Source organism: Ranitomeya variabilis, chromosome 2 (assembly GCF_051348905.1).
Source record: "Ranitomeya variabilis isolate aRanVar5 chromosome 2, aRanVar5.hap1, whole genome shotgun sequence".
NCBI lineage: Eukaryota > Metazoa > Chordata > Amphibia > Anura > Dendrobatidae > Ranitomeya > Ranitomeya variabilis.
Genome location: NC_135233.1, coordinates 415,987,813 through 416,006,982, shown reverse-complemented (window position 1 = coordinate 416,006,982; position 19,170 = coordinate 415,987,813). Strand labels below are relative to the sequence as shown.

General features: G+C 46.4%; 1 protein-coding gene across 7 annotated transcripts in view; it reads right to left on the bottom strand.

The window, feature by feature from the left end:
• PIK3C2A (phosphatidylinositol-4-phosphate 3-kinase catalytic subunit type 2 alpha) overlaps window positions 1-19,170 on the bottom strand; it is a 241,093-nt gene that overhangs the window by 118,179 nt on the left and 103,744 nt on the right. For all 7 annotated transcript variants that reach the window (XM_077286575.1, XM_077286569.1, XM_077286576.1 and 4 more), the window contains exons 8-11: window positions 12,914-12,977; window positions 10,836-10,982; window positions 10,713-10,758; window positions 10,434-10,641 (exon numbers count right to left, since the gene is read on the bottom strand). In XM_077286575.1, coding sequence (XP_077142690.1) covers window positions 10,434-10,641; window positions 10,713-10,758; window positions 10,836-10,982; window positions 12,914-12,977 — 465 coding nt within the window. The remainder of the gene's footprint in view (window positions 1-10,433; window positions 10,642-10,712; window positions 10,759-10,835; window positions 10,983-12,913; window positions 12,978-19,170) is intronic.

Here is a 19,170-nt window from a genome sequence, read left to right as displayed (position 1 = left end):
TTGATGGAATGGTCTGAGGGCATCATGTTACGTTTGCAGAGCCCCTGATATGCCTAAACAGTAGAAACCCCCCACAAGTGACCCCATTTTGGAAACTAGACCCCCTAAGGAACTTATCTAGATGTGTGGTGAGCACGTTCAACCCCCAAGTGCTTCACAGAAGTTTATAACGCAGAGCCGTGAAAATAAAAAATAATTGTTCTTTCCTCAAAAATTATGTTTTAGCAAGTAATTTTTTATTTTTGCAAGGGTAACAGGAGAAATTGGACCCCAGCAGTTGTTGCCCAGTTTGTCCTGAGTACGCTGGTACCCCAAATGTGGGGGTAAACCACTGTTTGGGCGCACGTCGGGGCTTGGAAGGGCGGGAGCACCATTTGACTTTTTGAACGCAAGATTGGCTGGAATCAATGGTGGCGCCATGTTGCGTTTGGAGACCCCTGATGTGCCTAAACAGTGGAAACCCCTCAATTCTAACTTCAACACTAACCCCAAAACACCCCTAATCCTAATCCCAACTGTAGCCATAACCCTAATCACAACCCTAACCCCAACACACCCCTAACCACAACCCTAACCGCAACACACTCGTAACCCTAATTCCAACCCTAATCCTAACCCTAATCCCAACCGTAACCCTAATCCCAACCCTAACCACAACTGTAACCCCAACACACCCCTAACCCTATCCGTAACCCTAACCACAAGCCTAATCTTAACCCTATTTCAAACCCTAGCCCTAATTCCAACCCTAACTCTAATTCCAACCCTAACCCTAGGGCTATGTGCCCACGTTGCGGATTCGTGTGAGATTTTTCCGCACGATTTTTGAAAAATCTGCAGGTAAAAGGCACTGCGTTTTACCTGTGGATTTACAGCAGATTTCCAGTGTTTTTTTGTGCGGATTTCACCTGCGGATTCCTATTGAGGAACAGGTGTAAAACGCTGCGGAATCCGCACAAAGAATTGACATGCTGCGGAAAATACAACGCAGCGTTTCTGCACGGAATTTTCCGCACCATGGGCACAGCGGATTTGGTTTTCCAGTAGTACATGGTACTGTAAACCTGATGGAAAACTGCTTCGAATTCGCAGCGGCCGATCCGCTGCGGATCCGCTGCGGATCCACAGCCAAATCCGCACTGTGTGCACATGCCATAACCCTACCCCTAACTCTAACCCTACCCGTAACCCTAACCCTACCCCTAACCCTAACCCTACCCCTAGTTCTAACCCTAGTTCTAACCCTAACCCTAGTGGAAAAAGAAAAAAAAATATTTTCTTTATTTTATTATTGTCCCTACCTATGGGGGTGATAAAGGGGGGGGGGTTATTTATTATTTTTTTATTTTGATCGCTGCGATAGAACCTACCACAGCGATCAAAATGTACTTGCAATGAATCTGCCGGCGGGCGCACTGCGCATGCGCCCGCCATTTTCCAAGATGGCGGCGCCCATGGAGAAGACGGCCGGACACCGGGAGGGACATCGAAGCTAGGTAAGTATGGGGGGGTGGGATCGGAACACGGGGGGGGGGGAAATCGGAGGACCGGGGGAGCGGACAAGAGGTCCGGGGGAGCGGACAGGAGGGGGGAGGGGAGCGGACAGGAGATCGGGGCAGAAAGGACGACTGGGGGGGCGATCGGTGGGGTGGGGGGGGGGGGGGCAGATCGGGGTCTCCAGCCATGGCAGATGCTATTGCAGCATTGGCCATGGCTGGATTGTAATATTTCACCATTTTCATAGGTGAAATATTACAAATCGCTCTGATTGGCTGTTTCACTTTCAACAGCCAATCAGAGCGATCGTAGCCACGGGGGGGGGGGGGGCTGAAGTACCACTCCCCCTGTCTCTGCAGATCGGGTGAAAATGGAGTTAACCCTTTCACTCGATCTGCAGGGATGCGATCTTTCCATGACGTCACATAGGCGTCATGGGTCGGATTGGCACGGGTTTTCATGACGCCTACGTGGCGTCAAAGGTCGGGAAGGGGTTAATACAAAAAGGTTCAGTGCTTACAGTAAGATAAAAATATGATAATAAAAAGACATTAAACTTATGCAAAACAGTATAAAAATAAACAGGAGAAAACTTACAGAAATCATCTAACTGGTAGTTTGCTTTCTGCTCCCTGAGGGGGGGGTGAATGGAGTTGGTGGAACACATCAGCGTCTCAGGCTGCCCTCACATGTGAACATGTTTCTCTGTATACAGGTCCAATTTATAGCTTTGGTCTGGAGGTCAGGTTACTAGACCAGCCCCTCAGGTTAATATCATAGTTGCCTGTTTTTTTATTGGACCACGGCCGCGCCCCCCAATGAATATATTATTTTCTCTTGAGATCCTTTCAAATTTTACCTTTTTTCTTGGCTTCCAGCAGGACCCCCTGGTGAAATTGGAGACAGAAGTCTACTTGTCTCAGGAAAATACATATTAACACATGGGTGAGACCTGCAGCTTTTCAAGACAGATGTTACATCATTGCCAGTGACACAATAAATCTATACATAGTCCACTGCACACATTATATATACAGTTATATGAAAAAGTTTGGGCACCCCTATTAATCTTAAGCTTAATGTTTTATAAAAATTGTTTTTTTTGCAACAGCTATTTCAGTTTCATATATCTAATAACTGTTGGACACAGTACTGTTTCTGCCTTGAAATGAGGTTTATTGTACTAACAGAAAATGTGCAATCTGCATTCAAACAAAATTTGACAGGTGCATAAGTATGGGCACCCTTATTTTCTTGTTTTAAATACTCCTACCTACTTTTTACTGACTTACTGAAGCACTTTTTTTGGTTTTGTAACCTCATTCAGCTTAGCTTTGAACTTCATAGCCAGGTGTATGCAATCATGAGAAAAGCTACTTAAAGTGGCCACTTGCAAGTTGTTCACCGGTTTGAATCTCCTCTGAAGAGTGGCATCATGGGCTCCTCAAAACAACTGTCAAATGATCTGAAAACAAAGATTATTCAACAGTTGTTCAGGGGAAGGATACAAAAAGCTGTCTCAGAGATTTAACCTGTCAATTTCCACTGTGAGGAACATAGTAAGGAAATGGAAGAACACAGGTACAGTTCTTGTTAAGGCCAGAAGTGGCAGGCCAAGAAAAACATCAGAAAGGCAGAGAAGAATGGTGAGATCAGTCAAGGACAATCCTCAGACCACCTCCAGAGAGCTGCAGCATCAACTTGCTGCAGATGGTGTCACTGTGCATCGGTCAACTATACAACGCACTTTGCACAAGGAGAAGCTGTGTGGGAGAGTGATGCGAAAGAAGCAGTTTCTGCAAGCACGCCACAAACAGAGTCGGCTGAGGTATGCAAAAGCACATTTGGAGAAGCCAATTTCTTTTTGGAGGAAGGTCCTGTGGACTGATGAAACCAAGATTGAGTTGTTATGTCATACAAAAAGGCGTTATGCATGGTGGCAAAAAAACACAGCATTCCAAGAAAAACACTTGCTACCCACAGTAAAATTTGGTGGAGGTTCCATCATGCTTTGAGGCTGTGTGGCCAATGCCGGCAACGGGAATCTTGTTAAAGTTGAGGGACGCATGGATTCCTCTCAGTATCAGCAGATTCTTGACAATAATGTTCATGAATCAGTGACAAAGTTGAAGTTACGCAGGGGATGGATCTTTCAGCAAGACAATGATCCAAAACACCGATCCAACTCTACTCAGGCATTCATGCAGAGAAACAATTATACTGTTCTGGAATGGCCATCCCAGTACATAACGAAGGGATTGCCCACACCTGTCCATGAAACAGCCTTGGAGTCAATTATCCAATTACTTTTGGTCCCTTTAAAAACACGGTGGCACATGTTAAGGAGCTGAAACCCTTAAACCCTTCATCCAATTTTAATGTGGATACCCTCAAATGAAAGCTGGAAGTCTGAACTTCAACTGCATCTTTTTGTTTAAAATTCATTGTGGTAATGTCTATAACCAAAATTTGAAAAATGTTGTCTGTCCAAATATATATGGACCTAAGTGTGTGTGTGTGTGTGTGTGTGTGTGTGTGTGTGTGTGTGTGTGTGTGTGTGTATGTGTATATATATATATATATATATATATATATATATATATATATATATATATATATATATATATATATATATATATATATATATATATATATATATATATATATATATATATATATATATATATATATATATACACGTATACACACATATTTTACCTCACCTCCCTCCTTATGAACGAGCATGGGGGTTGACTTACAGGTCAGCTCCCGAGGACGTATCTGGTTCCGCCCCACCTTGGCGAGATAGGCCATCAGCATTGCCATGATCGACTCCCTTCTTATGCTGAATTGCGAAATCATATTGCTGTAATATCAGACTCCATCTAAGCAATTTCCCGTTGTCCCCAACTACTCTGTTGAGCCAGCTCAATGGGTTATGATCATGGTGAAGTTGCGCCCATAGAGGTATGGTTGCAGCTTCTGCAGAGCCCACACAATTGCCAAACATTCATTCTCAATGGTGGCATAAGCCACTCCTCTGGTCAGGGGTACCTGCCAATATCCCCTACTTAGGTCCATGATGGTGAGGTACGATGCTTTCGCTAGCAGCTCTAACAGCTCGTCTATCCTCAGCATGGGGTAGACCTCACATGTAGTCAGTACATTTAATTTCCTGTAGTCTACACAGAACCGGGTAGTACGGTCCTTTTTAGGGACAAGAACCACAGGCAAGGCCCAGGCACTCTGGGATTTTTGTATCACCTTGAGGTTCAGCATCTCCTCTACCCGTTTCCTCATGTGTGCCTTCACCTCTGCTGACACACGGTATGCAGACTGCCGTACTGGGGGATTAGTACCAGTGTCCCCATGGTGAGCTGCTAAGTGTGTCCTACCAGGCTGCCCTGTGAAGACTTTGGTGAACTCGCTGAGTGCCCCCATCAGCTCAGACCGCTGACTGTGGGACAGTTCGGGGTTAAACTCTGCTGACTCCAGGGACTCCATGTACTGAGTCCCGGCCCCCACATCTAGTAACAGATCAGCCCCTCCCCTCTTCACCACATAATTAACATCATTTAGCCGCTTATGTGCAGTGTATGGTCCCTCCGATGCGGCCTGCAATTTATTCTGTAACATAGGGACCAACCCCAAACCTTCTGCCCCTCCTCGTAGGCCCTCAGTCTGGCATTACGGTCGTACCAGACCTTCTGGTTGATTTGGCCTGGGGTCACGTTCTCATGGGCCAGGTTGCTCAGTTTTTGCATTCTCTCTCTGAGCCGCAGTACATATTCAACCACTGAGACTCCAGTAGTTCTGGGGTCGTCCTCCCAACAGTCCTTAATCAAATCATTTGGCCCCGACCCTCCTCCCATAAACCAGTTCAAAGGGGGAGAATCCAGCAGATGCCTGGGATACCTCTCTGCAGGCAAACAACAGATGGGGGAGGTACCGCTCCCAGTCTCCCCCTTCAGTCTCCACCAGCATTTTGAGCATTTGCTTTAATGTTCCGTTAAAACGCTCGCAGAGTCCGTTGGTTCGGGGATGATTGGAGCTGGCCACAAAATGCTGTACTTGTATTCCATGGTGTCCGGCCAAAGGAATTTCATGGGCAATTCTCAATAATTGTTCCCTAAATGGATAAGGGACGATCAGCCGCCTTTCATAGTCCCAAGATTCTGTAGTATGCGTGGGGAGAGTCTTTATGAAGTCTGCCCTGGTCCCAGTACACTCATTTTGTCAGAAGCAGCAGGGGGTTGGTCTGCAAGACATCTGAGCTCCTCCAGACTGACATCTGTCTGCAGGGCCTCCTGGAAGCTCTGACTGTCAGGCTATGTGCACACGTAGCAGAATTGCCGCGGAAATTTCCGCGGCAATTCTGCGCCTCCTGCCGCGGGTATATCGCATGCAGAATTTGCATGCATATACCCGCAGAAAACTAGCGTTTTGCAAGCATAATTAGCTTGCAGAATGCTAGCGTTTCCCAAGCGATCTGTAGCATCGCTTGGAAAACTGTTTGACAGGTTGGTCACACTTGTCAAACAGTGTTTGACAAGTGTGACCAACTTTTTACTATAGATGCAGCCTATGCAGCATCTATAGTAAAAGTTAGAATGTTAAAAATAATAATAAAAAAGGTTATACTCACCTCAGCGGCTTCCGTTCCTAATGCTGTGTGTTCAGGACCTTCCATTGACGTAGCGGTCACGTGACCCGCGGTCATGTGACCGTGACGTCATCGCAGGTCCTTCACACACACCACAAAAGCCGTTGAGGAGGTCGGGCCGCCCGAAGGTGAGTATATCGCTATTTTTTATTTTAATTCTTTTTTTTTTACCACTTATATGGTGCCCAGTCCGTGGAGGAGAGTCTCCTCTCCTCCACCCTGGGTACCAACCGCACTTGATCTGCTTACTTCCCGCATGGTGTGCACAGCCCCGTGCGGGAAGTAAGCAGATCAATGCATTCCTATGTGTGCAGAATCGCCGCGATTCCGCAATTTTAATGAACATGCTGCGTTTTTTTCTGGATTGCGATTCCGCTCAGGAAAAAAATGCAGCATGTGCACAAAAAATGCGGATTGCATTCTGTTACATAGGATGCTTAATGTTAGTGTTTTTTTCGCGGTTTTATAGCGTTTTTATAGCGAAAAAAACGCAAAAAATCTGCTACGTGTGCACACAGCCTTAGCCTGCAGGCCCTGGTGTGAAGCCGAGTCTTCAGTGTCTGTTATCAGGGACCTTGGTAAGTCTGCCATTTGAGGAGGCTCCGGGGCGACAGTATGGGCCTCCTGTCCTGGTAGTTCAGTCTGAGACTCATCCTCTAATCTCTGGGGTAGATTCTGAGCCGCAGCCTGACTCCAGGTAACTGCTGCCACATATGTACAGTCCTGTGCAATGGGACATTTTCCCTCCTCGCACGGGATCTCAGGTGGGTCACTTTCTTCCACCTTCTCTGTATCATTTACTTGCAAGGGATGAATATAGTGGGACACCATCCTCCCTTGGTCCGTGCCTAACAACACATTGGTGGGAATAGCCTCTGATACCCCAACTTCTCTCAATCCTTTCCCTGCTCCCCAGTCCAGGAACACACGGGCCATGAGCACAGCAGGCCTGACCCCTCCAATCCCAATTATAGACAGTCTTTCCTGGTACGATATCGGCAGGGGTTATCATGGCTGGACGCACCAGGGTCACCTCTGCCCCAGTGTCTCTGAGACCAATGGTGACTTTATTGCCAACAGTGACAGATTGACCGTTCTCATTAGCCCTTGCATCAGAGCCGGCCACAAAGAGGACAGATGGTGGGGGCACAGACGGCTTTGTGGTTGGGCGTTTCTCCCTATCAGGGCAGACAGCGCTAACATGTCCCACTTTGTTGCAGGAGAAGCACCGGCGTGCATCGCCTAGAGAATATCTATTTCCCAGGGCCCCATGGAAGGTGGGCTTGGACAGCACTGGTGATCGGCCGGCAGAGGGAGAAGGGTCCCCGTTTGGCTTACCTCCCCTCCAGCTTAATCCCGATGGCTTCCGCACCTCAGGCATCCTGTTAGCCACATAGCAGTCTGCAATCCTTGCAGTCTGATCCGCAGTTTATGGCTCCCGATCACAAATTGTCATACATCCGTGGGGCACATGTGAAGAAATTGATCCTTGACCATAAGATCCGTTAAGTCCTCAGAACTGTTAACAGAAAGTCCCCTGATCCATTGGTGGAACGTGATCCTCAAGGTGCTCACAACCTCCGCATGGCTGTCAGTTGATCCACATTGGAGGTTCCGTAACTTTCTCCGATACACTTCTGGTGTAAGGTTGTATTTCCTGATCATGGCCTCTTTTATGGCCTGATAGTTCCCATCTAGCTCTGGTGGGAGGCCAGCAAAAACTTCCAGGACTTTGCCTCTCAACCCTGGGGTTAGATACTGTGCCCACAGGTTTTTTCAAACCCCCGAAGAAAAGTGTCTAAGTCCGTATCCTTCTCCATCACAGGGAAGTTTTCCAGACGTGGTCTCCTTGGATTTATATCCTAGGAGGGGGTTATCTGAGGACTGATACCCCGCTCTATTTGAGCCATCTGAAGCAAGAAAGCTCTGTCCTCCTGGCATTCTGCAGCCTCTCTCTCAGCCCGGTCGCGGCGTTCTGCAGCTTCTCTCGCAACCTGTCGGTCCCGGGGTTCTGCAGCCTCTCTGTCAGCCTGTCGGTGCTGTAGAATAAGCTGCATGCGCAGATTGGGATCACTTGTTCCCAGCCGTTGTAAGTCCATTTGCAAAGTACAGTCCATAGGCTCCTCGCACTGGCATTGCTGGCATTTCCATCAGGTATCTCCGGTGCAAGAGCTGGCATTGCTTAGTCTCTCTGAGGTGGACTCTCTCCTTACCCAGATGCTTCAGCACTTTGCTCTATGTCCTGCTCGACCAAGGCGCGTATCAGCAGCTCCCTGGATTTGTCGGCCGTCTCTATTCCTCTATGCTCACAGAGGTCGGTCAGAGTCTCTTTGCTCTGCTTCTTGTACTGGGCTGCCATATTGATGAACAGCCTTTGCCAAATAAAAGATAGAAAAGAAAAACGGGGAGGGGAAACTGTTTGCAAGTATGTCTAAGTAAGCACTGAGTTGAACCTTGTAGAACTGGTGCACTCCTCGCCAGGATACCAATTTCTTTAGTACAGGGAATTGCTTAAACCATGCACTAATGCTCTAATAGAAATAATTCTATCCCACCGCTGCCACCAACTTGTCACGTACCCGCTTCTCAGCAGGTAACTTGGGGTTGCGCCTGAAAGGGTTCATCTATCTTCTCTCACTCAGTCCAGCATTCAACCTCTGTGCTATGCTGTAATGGGAGCATAAATCACACACCAACCCAGGCCACACACCCCGCTCATACACGCTGCGACCACTCACCGAACACACGGACGATGAGTCCTGGAAATATTACTACTACTGTCTGCCAATCAGCAGGAGCACACATTCTGAGGCTATGGATTCTTTAGAGCATTCAAGGTTCGAACTTTTTAAAAAGTTTTAACCTTTAGTAGAAAAGGTACAGTGCTTACAATAAAAAGGATATACAAATATGGAAATAAAAAGTGACATACAAATATGCAAAACAGCTATAAAATAAAAGGAAGAACTTACAGAAATATCCAACCTTGCAATCTGGTATTCTGCCCTTGAGGGAGGGAGAAATATGGAATGGATTACCTCAGCTTGGCTGTCCCTCACTGTGAACAGGTTTCTAAGTGTAAAGGCCTAATTTATAGAGTCAATTGGAGGTCAGATTTCTAGACCAGCCTCTCAGGTTAATATTCTAATCTTTGGTTTGTGACTGGATCCTGGCTATTTTACCAATGAATACATTATTTTTCTTTGAACACTATTCGTGTGACCTTTCTTTCTCAGAGTAACTATACAGTATCAGGCTGCACTTTGGCGTCTTCCCATCAGAGGCACTAGGACGTGTGAAGTGTTTCCAATTCTGTGTGTGTTCAGGACATCTCCCCTGGGGTGACTGGAGACCAGGAGACTGCCTGCTCAGGATAACATAGGTCATGACCTTTGTGAGAGTTGCAGTCTCTGGACAGGTGTTAATTTACTGCTGGTTATACATCCATACATATAGATATTTCACTACATCTCCCCGTACAGAGCGGCCTGTATACACAGATATACGGCAGATATCTCCCTGTACAGAGCAGCCTGTATACACCGATATACGGCAGATATCTCCCCGTCCAGAGCAGCCTGTATACACTAATATACGGCAGATATCTCCCCATACAGTGTGGCCTGTATACACTGATATACGGCAGATATCTCCCCGTACAGAGCAGCCTGTATACACTGATACGTATAATAAAACCTGGCACTCAACTTTTATAAAGGTGTTTTTTTATTCCAAGCGGAAGTGCTGTTACTGCATTGCTGTTACTGCACTTCCGCTTGGAATAAAAAAAAAAAAAAAAACACCTTTATAAAAGTTGAGTGCCAGGTTTTATTATACGTATCACTAAAGTTTTGGAACCTACCTGGGCACCTTCATATAGAGCTGTGCACACGCTTTTTTGTTGTATACACTGATATACGGCAGATATCTCCCCGCACAGAGCAGCCTGTATACACTGATACACAACAAATATCTCCCCGTACAGAGCAGCCTGTATACAATGATATACGGCAGATATTTCTCCGTACATAGTGGCCTGTATACACTGATATACGGCAGATATCTCCCCGTACAGAGCAGCCTGTATACACTGGTATACGGCAGATATCTCCCCGTACAGTGCGGCCTGTATACACTGATATACAACAGATATTGCGCCGTACAGAGCCACCAGCAGCTTTTTCAGTAGGGCATCACTATCGCAACCTTTGCTCAATGCTACCTGTAGATTTAACTTGTGAAATGCTGTAATGACACAGGACAGTCACCTCACCTGGACACCCAAGCTGTGGGGATACCATGTGCTGCAAGTATAGTGAACTGGAGATGGTCGGCCGAGGTCCGAGCTTCTTGCAGGGGTCTGATGCCAGTGGTCGCTGGAGCAGGGACGCAGGAGGTGAAATGCAGCTGCAGCAGCGCATGGACAGCAGTCGTTAACTGTCCGAGACTCTCTTGTAGAGGACCGTCCCCTCCTGGAGCAGCTGCAGGTGAAATATAGGAGACATTACCACTCAGCACACAAGTGGAACTAAGGCCAGTGTGACGTACTCACCATCTGAGGCCACGTGGTGATTTCCAGCACCAGGACTGCAGGGACCCTAGAACATACAGCACGGTCAGACGACATTTCCTGATGTAATGTCCATGCCGGTCACACAAGGACGGAGCTTCTCACCTCCACACTGCGGCTGCGCGGCAGGTTCACGGCTCTGCGCAGCTTCTTCACACACTCAGTAATGGCTGGAGTCTCCACACTGTCTACCGTCCGGCACAAGCTCCTCACCACTTTGATGACCTGGTCGGCAGCTCGGTATGGATTACTCTGGTGAAGTGTAAAATACGAGACACTCTCGATTATGGACAACGTCCCGAGCAAACCACCTCCATCTCCCCAAGCCAAAACACAGGAGGCCAACTGAGGCCAAAGACAGCCCTGCATCAGAGTTCAGCATTCTCCATATTCCTGCACAAATTTAACCTAAAACCGTGTCAGATTTTCATACAAGTCCTAAAAACATGGAACTAAAGCAAAGAAATTAGTCATTAGTATTACACTCTCCTTTTAAAACGAGCAAAATGATCCAATATCAGATTTCTATGAGTAGCCAAAGTATGTGAACCTTTAGTAATGGATAATGTGAAGGTGAAGTTGGACCCCGATGTTAACCAATGGGATGACAGTCGGGTGCAAGGGGACATGTTCTACATTCTAATCAGTACCATAACCAGAATAAAGGACACGTCTGAGGACTTGAGAAAAAGAGCTGGACACTCTTCAGGATGGGGAAGGTTACAAAACCACGTCTAGAGCTCACACCAAGAACAAGGCACACAATACTCCACAAAGGAACTCAAGGTCACCTCTAGGCAACCAAAGGCCTCTTCACATGAGCAAATGTTAATGATCAGGACAAAGAAAATTGGAGGGCATGACAGGTTTACAATTACAATTGGACTAGGGCACCCATCATCATTGGTAGAACAACGAATTCTGAAGGAAAATGTCCAGACAGCTGTCCATGAACTGAATCTCAGGGGAATGAGGGACATGGAACAAGAAAGCGGCCCAAAGCCAGACGTCCTTCTACAAAAGAACGGTCAGAGAGGAATAAAGCTGTCGAGTCTCAGTCCTGACCGTAATTCTAGAGATGTTGTGGAGGATGTGAAGATCAGAACTCATGGAGAAAACCACCAACATCACAGGTGAAGCAGATTTGTAAGGAGGAACGGGCTAAAATCCTCCATCCGATGAGCAGGACTAATCAGCGATAACCGGAGACCTTCAGATGGAGCTACTGCTGCCCGAGAGCTCACACCAGATACTGAGAGCGAGGGTTCACATACTTTTACCATTCAGACATGTGGTACTGAAATATTTTCCTCATTTTAAAAATAATCACAACGTCTCAGATTTTTGATTAGTATTTACTGGTAATTAACTTCTTTCACTTTTAGGACTTATGAAAATTTGATGCAGTTTCATGTTAAAATTGTGAAGAAATCTGGAAAATTCTGAAGGAATCACAGACATTGAAGATCTGTACGAGCAGTCAGAGTGGATCTCTGTGACGTCACCAAGATGTGACAGATCAATTCCTGCACTTAAAAGTATATTGAGACATCAAGCCATCCCTACAGCACCCCCAGCAGGACAGGAGAGTGAGCAGAAAAATACGGCGATGTCCAGCAGGCTGCTTCCAGCTACATCAGGGCACATATGGACAGGCCTAAAAAACACTTGTTTCCTAGTTATCAGCCACTCAAAAGGGCAGAAACGACCCAACTAACAAATAAAAAGCCTCAGTCTCGGCAGCACATAGTCCTGGATAACCAGTATGTTCTGCCGAGAATATTTTATGTGTACAGATTATATTAACCATCATTTTCTGCACATGGGACATCAGTTGGCCTCTCTATACAAGCGATGAAACCACTGTCCATCAGCTGCACGTGGCCAATCAGTGGTCATTTAACAGACACGATTGGCCAGCACAAGTGCAGCGTACAGTCAGGTCCTGGGCAGCAGTTATCAGAACTGCCCGGAAAGTCGCTGGTATCATCACCCTTTTCTCCTTGTGTTGCCCTATTCCCATAATTTCGAGGGTCTTTTCTTCTTAAGACACAGGAACAAGCCATGGCCCTAGAATAGTGGCACAGAGGTGGGCAAATATTGGGACCAGAGACCACCAGGGGCACAGTATCTGAGCACAGGAAGAATCCACGAGACCCCAAGGAACAGCGAGCCCCACGCACCTCATTTTTAAGGCACATACTGACTTGATTGTGGAAAGAGTCCAGTAACTCTTCAACGTTCTGCCTGCAGAAGACAATAAGGGATCCGGTAAATGTCATTACGAGTATATACAGCAGCCCTCCACCTCTCCGCTATAACCAGGGGCGGCCCTCCACCTCTCCGCTATACCCGGGGGCGGCCCTCCACCTCTCCTCTACACCTGAGGACGGCCCTCCACCTCTCCGCTAAACCCGGGAATGGCCCTCCTCTATACTCGATGACGGCCCTCCACCTCTCCTCTACACACGGGGGCGGCCCTCCACCTCTCTTCTATTCACAGGGACAGCCCTCCACCTCTCCTCTATACCCAGGGACAGCCCTCCACCTCTCCTCTATACCCGGGGACGGCCCTCCACCTCCCCTCTATACACAGGGGCGGCTCTCCACCTCTCCTCTATACCCGAGGACGGCCCTCCACCTCTCCTCTATACCCAGGGACAGCCCTCCACCTCTCCTCTATATCCAGGGACAGCCCTCCCACCTCTCCTCTATACCCGGGGACGGCCCTCCACCTCTCCCTCTATACCCGGGGACGGTCCTCCATCTCTCCTCTATACACAGGGACGCCCTCCACCTCTCCTGGGGGCGGCCCTCCATCTCTCCTCTATACCATTTTTCCCAGTACATGACAGGGAGGTCAAAATAATCTAACTTATCATAAAAGCTTCCGTTTTACTCCAATTAGTTGGCTCAGAAATGAGTACACCCCCAATCAGTAACTCCTCCATCTAGTATTGTGTGTGACAGTCATGATATGTAAGGAGTGTTCTAGGCCTGGAGGTTGGATGGAGAGTGGCAACAACTTGTCTCTTCAGAAGCAGTCAGTTCCACAAACATTTCTCGCAGTCTCTTCCCTCCCGAGTCCCAGTATCTCCATATTTCTCCCCCTGGGCCCCGGAACAATGTAGGCGGCTTTTTGTGTCTGGGTTTTACAAGTGGTTCCTCTATGGACGCCCCCCATGCTGCAGCTCCTCTGCATTGTGCGCTGCATTGTGTCCCCCGATTCAGCTTTCTTCTTCTTTAGATAACTGCAGGGATCTTACATTACATTTTTCTTCTCTTCGCACCACAAGACGCTCCCGTTTCGGTGGTGACTTCCGTGGTTGCTGGACGTCTCTGTGAGATGGTGCAGCACCATCTATCACTTTTGCTCCAGTATCTGACTGATGAGTGAAGCTTCGCTGATAGTCTTGTAGCCTTTACCTTTCTCAGGTCTTGTGACATTTCTCTTCCATGTGGTGCCATTGCCGACAGCATGTAATGGGCAGGAGATTTCGGTGTTCAGTATGGCCCTCTTATAGCGGCCCGTCTGCTGGACACTGGTGCAAATAAGGATTAAACTGATCTGTCAGTGGATTCTTGTTCCTTAGAATTTTGTAGTCTAAACCTTAGCTTTCTCATAAGATTTTCATTATGGTGTACTCATATCTGCAACACTGTCTTGAATGAATGTTAGGTAAATTCCATTTTTGAGTCTAAAACAACACAAACGAGCAGAGCAGATCCATGGTGTAATAAATGGTCATTTAAAAGACAAGCTGAGCTTGAAGAGTTAATCCTTCATGAATTTAGAAAAGTGGTATGGAAGTTTTATTGTGCTAAAATTGATGGAAAATCAGAGATTACCCCGCATCACCGACCCTAGAGCAGATCTCTAAGAGGGTATAATAACCCTTATGACAGGTATCGTCCAGTGCGGAAGGAATATTCCCAGATCCTTGTGTCTCTGATGTAAGTCCTTTAGCACAGAAGCAGATGGGTCACATTGAACGTAGTCATGTGGCCGTGACACTGGCTTAAAGTTACAGATGACACATTTCCTTTGTATTTTAGGCAAAAAATATAGATATTCATCTTTTACATTTTAAAAATTACAAAAAGGAAAATGGACCAATGCAAAAGTTTAAGCACCCTACATAGTTAGTACCTAGTAGCAACCACTTTTGAAGGCATCACAGATTGTAAACCCTTTTTGTAGACAGACAAGAGTGTTCTCAATCTTGTTTGAGGCATTTTCCTCCGTTCTTCCTTGGAGAAATCTTCCCGTTCTGTGAGATTCCTGGGGCGCCTCGTTTCCTATGCTATTTTGAACTCTAGCCACAGATTTTCAATGATGTCCAGATCGGAGGACGGTGAGGGCCATTGTAAAAGCTTTAACTTGCGCCTTCTGAGGTCGTCTATTGTGGATTGTGATGTATGTTTATGTCACGGGATTGTCAGAGGCTGCAGATAGTCGCACTGCATTTAGCTGCAGAAGGTCTCAGTGGTTGGCTCTGCAAACTCTTTCCTAGTCCTTCTGACTTTAGGAACAAGGGGCAACTTCCCCTGGCCCGGCCTTCCCGGACTGCAAACCATGTCCTATGAGGAACGGTTACAGGATTTGGGAATGCTTAGCTTGCAAAAAAGAAGACTGAGAGGAGACTTAATAGCTGTCTACAAATATCTCAAGGGCTGTCACATTGTAGAAGGATCATCATTATTCTCAATTGCACAAGGAAAGACGAGAAGCCATGGGATGGAACTGAATGGGAGGAGACACAGACTAGATATTAGAAAAAAAGTTTTTGACAGTTAGGGTGATCGATGAGTGGAACAGGCTGCCACCAGAGGTGGTGAGTTCTCCTTCAATAGAAGTCTTCAAACAGAGGCTGGACAGACATCTGTCTGGGATGATTTAGGGACTCCTGCTTTGAGCAGATGACCCATGAGGTCCCTTCCAACTCTAACATTCTAGGATTCTGTTTGAAAAACCTGGATTGGTGTGTTTATAGAATCCCAGCTTGCTGCTGGGAGTTGCCGCCGATATTTCCATTTCCAACTGTTGAGGCTTGGGGCTATAGCAGTCGGTTATCTTTCTCTTTGGTGTTTGGAAAACGTCTGTTTTTCTCTTTGAGTCCACTCAAGCTGTGTTCCCCTTGTTTGTTTATCCCATCTGTATTTAGTTATAGCAGGGATCAACCAGAGCCACCCCATCCTTGCCTAAGCAGGGCTTACTGTTAGGGTCGAGCAGGGTTTATGTATCCTGTTTGGCGATAGGTTCAGAACCTATATAGGGACGCTTGGGGCAGACAGGGTGACGTTAGATTTGCCTAGCGATCTCCACCTCCCGATTCCCTTGTGTTGGGCTCCCTTCTCCTCATCCCTTTGTGTTGCACTTAGTCTTTCCTACACTGTGCGTGACAGTCTAGGATCATCACCCATTTGTAGAAGCCATCCTCTCTTCACCTTCAGTTTTTTTGCAGTTGGTGTTGTTTGCATCAAGAATTTGTTGAAATTTCATTGAATCCATTCTTCCCTCTATCTGTGAAATGTTACCCGAGCCACTGGCTGCAACACAACCCTAAAGCATGACTGATCCACCTCCATGCTTAAATGGTAGGCAAAATGTTCTTTTCCTGAAATTCTGTGTCCTTTTTGTCCACCTTTGATCATTGTGGCCACAGAATTTTATTTTAACGTCATCGGACTTGTTTCCAAAATGCATCAGGCTTGTTTAGATGTTGTTTCGCATACTTCTGACCATGACTTTTATGATGAGGACACAGGAGAGGTTTTTTTCTGATGACTCTTCTATGAAGGCCATATTTGTGCAGGTGTCTCTGAACAGTGGTACAATGTACCACAACTCCAAAAGCTCCTAAATCTGTCGGAAGATCTTTTGCAGTCAAGCGGGGGTATTGGTTTGCCTCTCTAGCAATCCTAAGAGCAGCTGTCACTCCACTGTTTCTGGTAACTGCCATTTCTTAATTCCATTTCAAACTGAGGAAAGGGCAATGTGAAAATGCTTTGCTCTCTTCTTATAGCCTTCTCCTGCTTTGTGGCCTCCACCATTTTCATAGTGCTCGGTAGCTGCTTAGAAGATCCTATGGCTGCTGTTTCTTGGCACAACGTTAGAGGCTGGGTTTTTATAAAGCTGGAAATTTCAATCAACTCGCCTTTCCTAATGATGATGGTGAAAAAGCCATAACCCTAACAGGTTAATTAAGGGCTGAAACCTTGGTTTTGGAGATTTCATCTTTACCCTCCTTAACTTTTCACAATAAGGCTATGTGCGCACGTTGCAGATTTGCTTGTGGAAATTTCTGCGAAGTTTCTGCATCTCTTGGCAGAAAACGTAGTGGAAATTCAGAGCGGATTTAATGTGGATTTTCATGAGGATTTGTAAGCTAAATAAAGATCTATATTTAAAAAAAAGTGATGTACTATACTATATAATTGTCTAAGGGTCACTTCCGTCTTTCTGTCTGTCTGTCACGGATATTCATTGGTCTCGGCCTCTGTCTGTCATAGAAATCCAAGTCGCTGATTGGTCGTGGCAAAACGCCCACGACCAATCAGTGACGGCCATAGTCTGGCAGCGAAATGGCCGCTGCTTTACTGCCCTGCAGTCAGCGCTGAGCACTCACACAGGGTTAATGCAGCTATTAACCCTGTGTGACCAACTTTATACTATTGATGCTGCGTATGCAGCATCAATAGTAAAAAGATGTAATGTTACAAATAATAATAATAATAAAAAAAAAGGTTATTCTCACCTTCCGACGTCGCACGCTGTCCTCGGCAGTGCAAGCGGCAGGTTCCGGTGCCAAGGATGCTATGCGAGAAGGACCTGCCATGACGTCACGGTCATGTGACCGCGACGTCATCACAGGTCCTGCGCTCATACCAACCCTGGGACCGGAAGCTGCCGTGTGCACCGCGCACAGGCGCCAGGACTTCAAGGGGCCTTCGAGAGGTGAGTATATGTTTATTTTGTATTTTAAGTCTTTTTTAACCACGCATATAGTGCCTACATTGCTATATACTAAGTGGGCTGTGTTACATACTGCGTGGGCTGTTATATACTACATCTCTGTGCTATATACTATGTAGCTGGGCAATACACAACGTGACTGTGCAATATACTACGTGGCTGTGCAATATACTACGTGGCTATGTTATATACTACGTGGCTCTACTATATACTACGTCGCTGACCAATATATTACGTGGCTATGTTATATACTACATAGCTGTGCAATTCAGTACGTAGCTGTGCAATACACTACGTGACTGTTATATACTACGTGGCTGTGCAATATACTACGTGCCTGTGCAATATACTTTGTGGCTCTACAATATACTACGTGGCTGTTATATACTACGTGGCTCTGCTATATACTACATACCTGTGCAATACACTACGTGGCTATGTTATATACTACGTGGCTGTGTTATATACTACATAGCTCTGCTATATACTACGTACACTGTGTTACATACTACGTAGCTGTTATATACTACGTAGCTATGTTATATACTACGTCGGTTGTGTTATATACTATGTCACTGTGCAATATAGTACGTAGCCTGTGCTATATACTACCTACATATTCTAGAATACCCGATACGTTAGAATCGGGCCACCATCTAGTATTACATAAAGGCACACAGTCACCAGCCTATGTAGAAGCATTAACATTAATTAAAACCTACATATGCTGTAACAAAACAGCAACTGTTATTAAACTATGGCCCCACTGTCAGTAATTGGCAGCGCTTTGGACGCAGCACTGTCCAAAGCGCTGTCGGCTTTTGAACGTAGGTGATTCCGCATGTGTTCATTGACCTGTGCGAAATCACCGTGCCAAATACATTGGACGGGTGACATTTATCTTGGGGAGACATGCTGCAATCTGTAAAGACTCCGCAGGGAAGCATGCATAGTGGACATGGTATTTCTTAAAATCCCATCCACTATTCTATAACATCTGGCCACTGCGGATTTACACAACGTCCAACCTGCAACATTTACTGACTGTGGGAACATACCCTCAGAAATCTGCGTGAAATGCAATATCTGTTTATTAAAGAAAAAAATGTAAAAAATTGCATGGGCTCACAGCAGAGGGAAAGCCGACGGCTGAGGGCTGATGTTAATATTCTGGGAAGGGGCCAATAGCCATAAAGGTTCCCAGGCTATTAATATCAGCTCACAGCTGTTTGCTTAGCCTTTTACTGGCTAGTTTACAGGGGAACCCCAGAAAAAAAACATGGGGTCCCCCCTATAAAATCGAACTAGCCAAGACTAGGCAGACAGCTCCGGGCTGGTATTAATAACCCGGGAAGGGTCCATGGATATTGCCCCCCCCCCCCCCCCCCCCCTGAGGCTAAAAACATCGGCTCTCAGCCGCCCCAGAAATGGTGCATCTCTAACATGCGCCAATTCTGGCACTGA